Below are 13358 nucleotides of genomic sequence, written 5' to 3'. Positions count from 1 at the left end.
CTCTAAATTTAAACACTGTTAGCATTGTTAATTCTCCACACATTTACAGTACATTATGAAAACATGCATCCAAATCTTTTTTCTTTTTTAACCCAATGTAATCATACTATGAAGGCTTAAAATAGAGTATCTTAGCAAATTACTCTGTATGACTGTTGACTAATGTCGACTAAGGTGGCGGGCGATGTTTTCTCTTTCCCTCTTCAGAAACCATGGACAGAGGAGAACCCCCTGCAACAGTATCCTCATCTCCTTCCCCCTCCTCCCCGTCCCCTTCTCTGGGAAGACAAAAGTCTGAAGTCGGAACATTTCTTAGGAAGAAGAAAACCAGCGATACCTACTTTGTGTCTCTCCTTTGGGCCATCATTGGAGTCCAGATCTGGCTAAACCTGTGGATTGTGCAGTTGCTGCCAGTGCCTATTGCAGGTAATTGGTTAATTATGATCTTGTCTTTGAAGACTTCTTTTTACTTTTGGGTTTTAATGCTTGGGATAATTTTGCTCTTAAAATAAAACAGTGTGTTAGCATTTAAATGATAAACATTTTGGAAATTTATTACTTGATACCTCTTTAATATTTCACTTTGAAGCTCAAAAATATATTTAGCCTCTTACAATTTTTGTGTACTATAGACTAATAGTTCCACATGGAGAGTTGACTGTTGAGCCATCCATGATTCTGTGGAAGAGAATGTCAATCTGGGTTTTGGGGTTTATGACGGAATATTGAGAGCTGGTCTTAGTGAAATGCATTTTATACTGCATTTTTAATTAAAAGAAAATACAGATTTTGAGAAATATATGTGTGCAAAATCTTGATTTTTTTTTCTTTTATTTGACAGAAAATTAAATGACGTGTGTATATCATGTTTTATGTAAAAAAGAAATCATACAGCTTTTTATAAATCATTAAACTGGGGCTTTGTACCTGCATACCATGGTAATTCGAGGCCCACCTCTATTACTTTGATTTTCTCTAAAGGTGTCTTCTATTACTGGCAAGAGTAAGGAACAGTTTTCTCTGGCTCAGATGCATTGTAGAAGATCTTTTATGCTTTTCTGGTAGTTTGGGCTTTCTTCTTATAGTCACAGTTTATGTCAAATTTATTAAGTCCTCAGTCGATGCTTAGAATCCTACCATCCGGTTACCTCCTGAATTTGATTAGTCCTTGTCTCCGTTATCAGGTTTTTTTTCCTATGATTTAAAAGTCATCTGATTTATGGAAATCTGTTCTCTCATAGTCTCAAAGTCTAAACTTATTGGACCATTTACCTTCTAGATCATTCATTGTCAAACTTATTCTCATTGAATTGGACAGTTAATTAAATAGTTACCATTCCTTTAAAGGTTTGTTATGACAAGAACTGTATAGTGCCTGTCCTTAGGGAACATGAAATATAAATGGTTGAAGTTTGTGTCTGCATCTCGCATCCTCAGGCAGAACTTCTGTTTGGCACTTGGAGCAAGGACTGTTGTAATTAAGCCAGTCACAGAGCACATACCACAGCCATAGAAATGCTTAGTGAAACAATTTAAATTGTTCTTCTGGGTGGTTTCATACCTTTTTTTGTTTTTTCCAGGTAATTTTTTTATGTTGGCAAATCATGTGCCGGGTGCTGTTGGAACACTTTTTTCCTTAAGGTTGCAGGCAGGAGTTACGTTTGTCCTAGTCATTTCTTAACCCTCGGGCCATCATAGGAATTTGACATGGCCCGTGTGAACAGGTGTGGCCCCCGAAAGGTTTTCTACAGCTTATAAATACTCTGGGCTTACTCTAGAGACTATAGAAGTTTTCTTAGGACCTCTCTAGAGATTTAAAAATCTCTAACGAATTTTCGAACTGGTATGAACACTGAGCTCATGGTGCAAAATAGTAAACTGTGAAGCATTCGCTTATAAGGCCAGGGCTAAGGACACAGAAATCTCTGGAGTTAGGGCAATTGTTGTGGTTGGGTCAATTATCCCGGGTCCAGACACAAGGCAACCTTCACAGATGAGTGACATTTCCTTCTAGTCCCACCACCTTCTTAGTTGGCCTTTACCTCTCCGGAAGAGCTGCCACACTACCCAGTAGCAGAGTAAAACATTCACATTGTGGTTTGTGAACAGTCCCCGTTGAAGTTGTGCAGAGCCCAGCCTCGGGCCATTTGTAACAGCCCACTTGTACCCAGTCTGCTTCTCTACTGAATCCTGGTAAAAGATTCATACGTATAGAGCAATATCAAGCAGAGAAATAGGAACACAAATGAAAATGTTGTCTGTGGTAGTATAAAATCATAATGACGCGTATAGAATACCTTTATTTTTCTGGTCACGAAACATTAAAAAATCTAAGGAAAAGAACAATTTGTCAGTAGCAGCTATAATATCCAAGGAGATTAGGACATGTCAGGGGCTAGTATTTTTCACCCTGGAGGGGGTGTGAGTAGCGAAGGTTGTAGTCACTGAAATCTTCATGATCATAGTATCTTATGTTTACATAGGCTATAAAATAATGCCTGACTACTTTAGGGAGTCGGACTCCACAAAGAAGGTAATCTATGGGCAGATGGGGCTCATGTGATAAGTTATTTGTCCCAATACCATCAACTTGGAATACCTTGAACTTTCTTCTCCCCTCTTTCCTTTTTAAAAAATTGATCCTTATTTCAATACTTGCTTTTCTGCTTTAGAAAGATCACATGAAACTAAGGGACCTTTTCACATTTTAACTTTGTAATCTAGATTTTGATTATATATGTGTTTCTTCTTTATAGTCTGGATACTCAAGAAGCTTGTTATTCATTTTGGAGTTGTGAACTTCCTGGAGAAACGCTGCTATGCATGGTGGCAGGTCGTAGAGCACTTCCTGAAGGAACGGCAGGAAGCTCTGGCACCGTGGCCAATTATTGGGCTTGGAAAATTCTTGTTAAAAGTTGATAGCAAGGTATTGTATTTTAAGAACTTGGGCTGTTTTAATGGAGTTTATATATTTCATTGTTTTATTCCGTAGTATTTGGTGTTTATACTGTAATTGTTGATAACACATTTAAAATCTAATTCTGTGATGAAATTTAAAGTTAGAATTAAGATATATATAAGGATAGGCCATATTTAGTTTAAATAAATATTGTGTAAGTAGTTTTTTCTTTTAAAAAATGACAGAAAAGGATCTTATGGAACATCTAGTTCAACTCCCTCATTTTATAAGGACCAAATTGAAATCCAGAGGGATTAAGTGACTAAAATTATATAGCCAGGTAGTGGCTCAGTTCAGTGAATATTTTTGGAGTAATTACTCTGTCGGAGTCTGTGATAAGTCCTGGGGGAGTCAGACGAACTACAGAAAACTAAATGCAGAAGAAGCTCTGTTTAGGGAGAGACAGCAATCCGTTAAAATTCAGAGGCAGTGGTTGGATTTAGAGACTTAGTGGTTAAGGGCATGGGCTCTGAATCCAAATTCTGGTTTCAAATCCCAGTTCAGCTACTTATTAGCTGTGCGACCTTCGATGAGTTTCTTAACCTTTCTGTGCCTTAGTTTCCTTATCAATACAATTGAGTATAAGAACATGTACCTCATAGAATGGTTGTGAGGTTTAAATGAATTAATATATGTACAATTCCTACAATAGGGCCTGGTACACAGCAAGTCCTATATAAGTGTTAGCTGTTGTTATAATGCGGAGGAAAAGTATATACAGGATCCAGGGGTAGTACTGAGCAAGAAATGACTCGCTGTTGGCAAGGCAGTGGGAGAGGGGAGGTTTTGCAGAGGATGTGATGCCAGGGAAAAATTTGAAGTAGAAGTAGGAGGTTATTAGGTACGCTTGGCAAGAAGGGCAGGTAGAGCGAGCAGTGCAAAGGCACAGAGACTTCCACACCATGAATTCTCAGGGAACGCTAAAAAATGGTCATGGCTGGGATATATGAAATGGTAGGTAAGGCTGGGGGATCAGGTGAGACTGGATCGAGAAGTTCTGTTTGTGTGTCGTGCTGTGCGAGCTGGACTTCATCATGGAGGCTGGTAACTGTTTACTTTAACAGCATTGCTTTAACTGTCCATTCGTGACTTAAGGTTCAGAAATACTGTGGTGAAACCAGTGTAGATATAGATGAGAATGTAATTGGAGTGCATGTGGGGAGAAGGAGATAAATCTTTTAACTCATAATAAAATATTCTGGGTCAAAGGAGAAGCAGAAAGTACATTTTCTTACATATTGTTTATCTTCCAGAAAGTTTGCCAGTTTTAATTTCCACCAGTGCAACATATGAGAACAGCCATTTCCTTGAACTCTTGCCAATACTGGATATTATAATGTAACAAAATATAAAAAGAAGTATCTCAGTGTTGTTTTAATCTGAAATTTTTAAAAATAAAAATAAGGTTGACTATCCTTTTGCATGTTAATTAGCTGTTTTTATTTTTCTTTTGAAATTTGTCTATTTGTATTCTTATTAATTTTTTTCAACTTTTTAAATAAGAATCTAAGACTGCACAAATTTCAACATATTTATTACATCTCTGTGGTACTGGGGTGAAGCTTTATCTTACTAGAGCAGATTTAGCTCTTCAAACTATGCAAAGAGGGGAAACTCTTATTTCCAGGTAATTTCTTTGTCTTACCGCTGTCAGAAAGGGTGGAGACCGACTCCTGTTTTCAGCGTTCTCATGTACTTGTATTTGAATTCTTCATTTAGGAAAACTGTACGGTTGTGTCAGTTGAAGTTCCAGGGACATCAAAAAGTATTTGTTACAAAGTAGCCTTGTAAAATTTTGTCATTTTGATTCTGATTTGTTTATCAATCTGTTCTTAAGGAAGAGAGGCAGGAAAATGAATAAAACAAGCATTTTCTGCTATAGGACAGCATATATCAGAATCAGTGGCTGTCATAAACTGAATATTTTGTTAATTACAATTGATGCCAAAATTATGTTCTGTCTAGTATAATAATATATTTGGGCTGTTGCTTTGAGGAATAGATCTATTTTTCATGTTTCTATTTTAATTGATTGGAACAGTGGTTTTGAAATGATCCATCTATAGGACATTGTTTAAAGTGTGTATCTAAACATGCATTGGGTATACTTTAGGGAAATCTAAAGAGTATTTACAGTCACTTTAATGAAATTATGCTTATTAGCCATTTATACATTTTTATTACTAAAGTTGTCTTAAGTTCTATGTTTACCAATTTTTAGATTACGTGTTCACTAACTAGCATTAATTAGTATTGTAGTGTTAAATATTGTGAGGTTTAGCTGTGGCAACATTTATGTGAAAAAAGCAAGATATTATATACTGTAGTGCCTAAAAAGTTGGCATGGAAGGAAATATACCAGATATTTAACAGAATCTTAGATATGCCTGCTTTTTGGCCATGAGCCCTCTGTTCCAAATGAGCACTAAAATGTTTTACTCTTTAAAAAATGTGAAATAACTAACACTATAAAGCAGCAACTACAAAGTTCAATGAAAATATAGTACATGAACATGAATTAGTTTATACAGGTACTAAAAATCCTTTTGGTACATGATATATTAAAGGATTCTTATTATTACTCTGATCTTTGGAATTTAGCGTGATTATTTATGCTTACAAGCTTTCAGGTTATTTTATGTATTTTTAGTTGTTGAACTGCCAGCAAAGCTTGTACTTATCATCACTATAATCATTGTAAATTTAAAGGAACATTACATTCACTCAATTTAAAAACTTTGTGACTGCATTACAGTTTTTTTTTTTTGTAGTTTTTCTTTTGTCTGGGGTAATTTCCTCCTCATGCTCTCAGTGACTTTCTTTTCTTTTCATACTATTATTGCATTCTCTAATGATATTCCACTGTTCTTCTCTTCTCTTTCTCATCTTACCCCCTATCCTCAAGCTCTGGCACTGGCTAAATAAGAAGGTAAATGAACACACGGATGTTGGTTTTTACTATTTAATTCTGTAACTTCTCCCTGTATTTCCATTCTCACTCGGTTTCTGTCCATATGTCAAATTAAGTTTCTGTTATTAAAGTTCTAATTATAAGCTATGGAAGGTCATGAAGTATTAATATTGTCACAGTACAGTTTGCTAAAAACCCAAAGCCATTTTATTTAGGATATGGGTTTTATCTCCTTGTTCCAGTGTGTGTGAAGTTCTGCCTTGTAGTCCTTTTGTCCACTCCTTGTTAGTGCTGTAAAGTGGCTCATCCTGGTCCTCCAGTCTCCTTTGGTGTGTAAGAATATATAGGCAATAGTTCCCGAAAAGGAAAGCGAATTCTTTATTTTGCTAATTTTTCTATAAATGACACAGGATTTTTTCAAAAAGGTAAATCTGTGAAATATTTGTGTGATCCCCAGGCTGATAATTTTATGTCTTTTTTAATAACTAGAATTTAAAAATTTTATTTTTAACTTAAAAAAGTTTGTAGTCATGGCTTGTGACATCTAATTTAATAATTTCCCGAGATATGAGGTTGTGTCTATGGTAAATGATTCACATGATTTGATTAAAATTATATTAGGTACATTTTTAATAACTTCAATAAAGGGTTGTTTATATATATTTATACCTCTATAAGTTTATAACAGACTATATGTCGTTGTCGTACCTTTGACATATAGTCTGCATACAGTAGTTCTAGATTTAATTTCATCAAACCCTGGGACAGATAGCAAAAGATGACATCATTTATGTGTATTGTGTTTAAACATAATCAGACTAAAATTTTTCAGGGGAAATACTATTGCAGGCTTTAAGAAAGATGTGATACTCGGAGATAGATCCAAATGACACTTTTGAGTTTTGAGATGAGGATTTCATTTTGTTGAAACAGGAAAAGGGAAACTTGGCGGTGCCTAAAGTTTTAAACTTTGGGTTGAAAATAAACTAAAATAAGTAAGTAGACACATACAAAGACATACACAAAAGTGAGGTTGTATATACTTCCATTTCCTACAAAAGTAGCATAAGTAAATGAGTTCAATCCTAGGTAGATGATAGTGGTGCAAACATGTGTCACATTTTCTTCTTTTGGTGAGTGAGTGAGTGAGTGAGTGAGAGAGAGAGAGAGAGAGAGAGAGAGAGAGAGAATTCATATTGTTTTCAAGAGATGAAAAGAGCTAAAGTCATTAGGTTTGATTTGATTTAAGACTGAGTTAGATTAACTAATTTATGACCTTAATTCACAGCTGACTTAGAAAGCACTGGTGTAGATGGAGTAACCACTTGAAGTTCTGGGAGTGCGCGCTTTAGTGAAGCACATAAATAAGTTGAAGACTTTTATTACATTACATCCAAAGTCAGAAAACTGCAGCATTGGGTATTTGTTATGCCAAGTTCAAGTGAGGTGAATTAGGAAACCGAAAAGAAGTGAGAGTGAGAGAGAATACATGTTATGGTTAATTGAAATGCAGCCTTAATTGTTTTATTTCTTAATATTGATTATGTGCACTAAGATTCAACTAGAATTTAGTTTAAAAAAATGAAGCAAAATAAAAACTTACAGGGTCCAGATTAATGAAATAGAAAACTCAGTAGTGGCACGACACTATTTTTAATAGCTTAATAAATAAGGACAGAGAGTTTATAAATTTGAGTATCTTTTGGTATAACTATAAATTTAACAACATCTCTAAATCTTTGAACTTAAAATCCCAATGTCATTAAAAAATTTTTCCCCTTCCCTTTTTAGAAACTAGAGTTTAAAAACTAAAATAAATTCTCACAGCAAGAAAGACTGGGGAAATTTCTAGGGACTGTGTGATTCCCACGAGCAGGGCAGTGAAGACAGGTGGTGTGGGTTTTTTTTTTGCCCAAAGCAGAGCGTGGGGCGGGGTCAGCCTCCTGGGGCAGCACCTCCTGCATTTCTTCAGGATTCTCTCCTCCATCTCCTTCCCCTTCTCCATTGCTTCCTCTGTCCGTGTTTCTCTTTCTACGTCTGTGAGTTTCTGTTTCCTTGTGAGTCCCATTCACTCAGGGAGTTCTTTTCCTCCCTGTAAGTTCTCTGTCCATTTTGTTTTTTGTCCTCTTTTGGTTCTTAGTTCTATGCACCACCTCCCCCTCCCCAGACTTTTTTCTTTTTACTTTTTCTATCTCCCTTTATATTTTAATAAATCGTACCCTGTCCACCTTTCCCACTCTTCTCTGTTTTTGTCCTGTTGTTTTTTTTTTCTTCACCTTATCTTAGTCATAAAGTGAGTAGGACCCCCCCACACACAACTTTTTTTATCTTATGTATTGAGCATCTTAAGTGATTTTATTTATTTTAATTTTTGAATAAAACATCTAATCCTCACTGTTATCCTTAAATAAATTTTTATTTAGGTGACTCTTAGTGTGGATTTTTCCCCAACCCTTAATTACACAGCTGGTGATAGGAAAATTCTACCCTGGTTTAAAAACATAAAGTTTGATTTTGTAATGTTGATATATATAATGTGTTTGTGACTATTCCATGTTTTATATGTTAAAAATACCCAGACATAAATTTATGCTTTCTAATAGAACATCATTTATGTTAAAAATATATATTTCAGGATATGATTTCTCTAAAAAAAATTGAGGCTCCCAGTTATTTTCAGAAATTGTAAATTGTGAATATAATCTGGTTTTAATTCTGAAATTATTTATGCTTGCCTGTTCAGATACCTATTAACTGAGCTTTTACCACGTGCCATGCACTGTTACGTTTTGGAGCTACCACGAGGGGTAATGCAACACCAGCCCTTTCTTCAATTAGCTGTCTCAGGAACTCGGTGTAGAGTTGATTTCTGATGGTGAAACTCATTTTATTGATTTTAGAACTTACATTCAAAATATGACATCTGACCTTCCATATCTTAGATATCTGTTATTATTATTTTCTTTATCTCTGCATTGTCGTCAATGCTTTGGTAGCATGCACTGAAAATTAACTCCTTTTTGAAGCTGTAACTGTTAAGACAAAAGGTGAACTTTTTATCTTTGAGTTTACTGTAGCATTGATCTCTTAGTTGCAGTGTCCTTCATGAAAGATCAGGGGGATACAAGTTTACAAGCCTTGAGTGGAAAATAAATGTTTTAGAAGTCATGTTTTTTTTTTAACCACCATTCTTTGCTTTGGGGTGTTTAATTCACTGTTCGGAGAGCATAATTCAGATTTAAGAATACGTTATTCAGCAGTACGTTAGCTCATGTTAGGGTTGAGGGATGCAAGTGTATTTCAGTAGTCATCAGTCTGATTGTATTTTCAAAATGGTAAATGGTAGCTTTGCATGGCAGGAATTCTGTAAATCTATAAGAATGATATATTCTGAAAATAATTTTTTTTTATGTAGGAGTGCATGTGATTTTGAAAAATGAGAGAAGTTATACTCAAAATAGAATGTCAAGTAGCCTTTGGGGAGAGCATAATTTTAATTATTGATTAAGGAATAACCACTACATTAATGATTTTTTATTTGCATTCAATTATAATTCGTCATAAAGCTTATGTTTTTTAAAAAAATAGAAATTTCAAGTCAAATGTCAGATTTTTAAGAGTATTTTATTGTGAATTTCAAATATAAAAAGATATGAAGATACTCATATGCCTATCCTTTAGCTTGAATAAACATTACTTATATAATTGAAGCCCATTTTGTATACTTTCCTGATCCTTTTCCCACCCAGAGTAACTGTTATTCTGAAATTGGTATTTATCGTTACCTTACCATTAGATTTTTATTACTGTGGTTTTTGTAACCCTAATGACATTAAAGGGAAAAATATATTGAATGTAATTCCTATTTTAATTTGCTTCTATTTTATCTTTATATAACTTAGGACATTTTTATAATAGCATACTTTTTCTAAAGTCATCTATATTTGCTAATTGACAATAAATTTCACAAGATTTGAGGTCAGCTAATGGATTGTTATTATTTTGTTTAGTAATATACCAGATTATAATTTATAATTTATATTGTAAATATACTACAGTATGAGAATTCAAACATAGACGTAGGTTATGTTCAAATTGACTGCCTTTTCTTAGATATGACAATAATAAACTATATAACAACAGCAATTAATAGCGTTAGTTAATTTTCTGAAGTCGCTTACAGCTTTCACTGCTTTATTTTATAGTTTGCTTTGCAATGCTGAATATCTTGTTTTGTCCTCATATTTGAATGTATATTGAATGTTTTTATTAAATTGTACTTTACAGATAATAATTCTCTTTTTATTTCTGTGCAGATGATCATCTGGTTGGAGAAGATGTTAGACAAAATAATTAGCATTTTCATCATATTTTTGTTAGTGATAGGAACCCTTCTTCTAGCCCTACTCCTGACTGCAAAGGTATAGTACAATTCTAACTATTGCCATTAATAAACTCTTAATTGTTAGAATTGTAGAATGGATAAGAAGCTAGCAGAAGCAGCATAGAAAATGTCACTTTGCTTGTAAATATGTATAATAACTGAAGTATTTATCATTTTTGTGTTACTGATTTTGCCATGTATTTGCCTAGTATCTATTTTTAAAAGCATTTTTATCATCAAAATTCTCAGCATAAATGCAGGTAAAAAAAATTGAGATGGAGGATCAAGTGGCTTCTTCTGTCAGTGGGAAACTGTGATCTGGTGTCATGGCTCCTACTCGAGTTAGTGCCCTGTCAATTAGATCGGAAGTTTTGACTAGCTCCTTCCCTTGTCTCATTGGTCTTTCTGTTAACATACCATAGAATCTTTATTTCTCCCTCTCCAGGTCCTTTCAGCTTACATTTTCTCTCCCTCTTCTTGGTTCGCACTGCTATAACAGAATAGCATAGAAGAGATGGCTTAAACAACAAATCTTTATTTCTCACAGTTTCAAAGGCTGGAAGCCCCAGATCAGGAGCCAGCATGATTGAGTTCTTGGTGAAGGCCCTCATCCTGGTTTACAGCTGGCTGTCTTATTGTATTCTCACATGGCAGAGAGAAAGATCATCTCTTCTGTGCCTTTCTTATAAGGACACTAATCCCATTTGTGAAGGCTTCACCCTCATGACCTAATTACCTGCCAGAGGGCCCACCTTTTAACCATCACAGTGGAGGTTCGGTTTTCAACATCTGCATTTTGGGGGTGAGGTGGAATACAAACATTCAGTCCATAACGCCCCTCTTTCATCTCATCAAAGGAAATTATTCTCCAAAGTGCATCTAAAAGTTTATCTCTCCAGTGGTATCTCTTAACTGACTTGTTTTTCTGATATCTGTGGTGTATTTTAATCTTTAGTTTATCTGAACTTCGCTCAACTCCACATCCTAGGATTTGATAAGTTCTTGAGGAATCATGAAGCTTACATGAAATCGTGGAATGAAAAATTTTTATTTAGTGCTATAGAGATAGAGCAGTAACTGTTATTGATAGGTGATCTAATCTGGCACAATTTGCTTAAGGATTTCATTGTTTCTTGCTATGTCACTTCTCTACTTGGAAGTAAGTCCCTTTCTCAGTATTCGCAGCCTCAGTATGTCTTCAGTCTGCTCCTGAAAACCTGCTCTCTCAGTACCTGTGTTTCCATCTCTATGCAGTTCTTATCTGTCCTTTGGTTATTAATCTTGTAATCTATTAGTCACATACAGACAATATAGACTTGTTTGGAGACCTTTCTTTATATTTGTCACGTTTCACCTAATCTTGCCACTGTACAATCTTACCTTTCATTCTAGTTCTTAGAGAAACCTCTCACCTGTATGGTCTTGCGGGTTTTTTTCCTTCTCTTTCTCCTCTCTCTCCTGTTCTTCTATTTCACTTTCTCTTCTTTGTCTCTTTTCATAGGGTCTTGCCTGCCTGTCTCAATTATGTTCATCTTTCAAGTCCTTTTTCTTTGTTCATTCTATTCAGTGAGCTTTTGCTTCCCTGAACTTTGATGACATGTTACTTAACCACTTTGTCATTTAGGACTCATGCAAACCGAGCTTTTGAGGGAAACTTAACTGGTATCTAGTTTATTCTCCCAGCCAATAAAGGGATTGTTCTCTAAAACACCATGACATTGTCTACGTTAATGTCTAATAGACATCTCAAATATAACGTGTCAAAACTGAATTCCAGACCTTCCCTCACTTGTCTGTTCTTCTCATAGTTGCCCCCTTTCAGTAAATTACAACTCCATTTAACTTGCTTAGGCGAAAAGCCTCAGGCTCATCCTTGACTAGTTTCTTTCTTTTGTATCCATATCCTGTTTGTCAGAGGATCCTTTTTAGCTCCATCTTTCTAATACAGCTTAGGGTGATGGCTGAGTGAGGATGTCAGGTAATTGCCCTCGACAGAAAGCAAAAATAAAATGGTATAAAAATTTTGAAGATACCATATCAGGACATTGGAAAATGACCACTTAGGCAATAACTTGAGGAATATTCGCTCATGGAAAACTGCTACTGCACTTGGTAAAAATGGGTAGTTTATGGCTTTCCTGTTTAGAGTTATTCTCCTCTTGCCTTGCTTGGGCTGCAGAAACTTGCAGCTTTTCTGTGGGAGGTGGTGGACTTGGTTTGGGGCTGGCCACAGAGTAGCTGTAAATTAAAGGCGGGAGAGTCTGGAAGCAAGAAAGCCGTAGAAGGGCTGAAATGAATAAACTACACATCTTAGACTGTTTGCCAAATTAGGCATGTGTACGGGAGACCCCAAGGAGTCCTGTAAATATTGAAAGTCTGGGGAGATTTGCAGATTTGTGCCTTTGATTGTATTTCTCAACTCTCACACATTCCAGGTTTCAAAGGAAGAAGCTTTCCTATGTGAAGTGTCTAAGAATAACTGCTGCCAAAATAATTTGCTGACTGCTAAGCTCTGCAGGTTCAGGGAAGATCCTTAAGGAGCCAGGCTTTAAAAAATAAAAGCACAGAGCAGAGACATCAGTGGCAGAGAAGACAGACTTTTTTTTTTTTTTAAGTTTGATTACAGATAAGTTAATTGTTTACTGAAACAAAATAACAGTAGTTCTCAGAAGAAAAAAAACAATCCAGAGTTGCTGCAGTGTATTTTTAATGTTTCATTTTTAACCAAAAATTACGAGACATAGAAAGAAACGGAAGAATGTGTCTTATACTGGGGATTGTGGGACAGGAGGAGAACCAGTGGGAAAAAAGTAGACACTTAAGTGGCCCAGATGTAGCCGAAAAAGTCTTTGAAGTTGCTATTATAAATATTTTCAGGGAATTAATGAAAAATGTGTTAATAATGAGTAACCAAATGCAGACTCTCAGCAAAAAAATGGAGACTAAAAACAGAACCAAATAGTAATCCTAGGGCCGAAAAGAGCAATAACAAATGGAAAATTCACTAGATAGGTTCAACAGCAGGTCTGAGATCCAGAAAAAAAGAATTAGGAAACTTGAAGAAATATCAGTAGAAAAGATCTGATTTGGAGAACAAACAGATT

The 13358-nt window shown here is 35.3% G+C and overlaps 1 protein-coding gene across 1 annotated transcript in view; it reads left to right on the top strand.

The window, feature by feature from the left end:
• The window catches only part of TMEM245 (transmembrane protein 245), an 84696-nt gene that overhangs the window by 22256 nt on the left and 49082 nt on the right, over nt 1–13358 (top strand). The window contains exons 5-7 of the mRNA XM_039870660.1: nt 208–426; nt 2757–2926; nt 10187–10291. Coding sequence (XP_039726594.1) covers nt 208–426; nt 2757–2926; nt 10187–10291 — 494 coding nt within the window. The remainder of the gene's footprint in view (nt 1–207; nt 427–2756; nt 2927–10186; nt 10292–13358) is intronic.

This window comes from Pteropus medius, unplaced genomic scaffold (assembly GCF_902729225.1).
Source record: "Pteropus medius unplaced genomic scaffold, Ma_sr-lr_union100, whole genome shotgun sequence".
Taxonomy (NCBI): domain Eukaryota; kingdom Metazoa; phylum Chordata; class Mammalia; order Chiroptera; family Pteropodidae; genus Pteropus; species Pteropus medius.
This window is presented reverse-complemented; position numbering and strand designations above follow the sequence as displayed.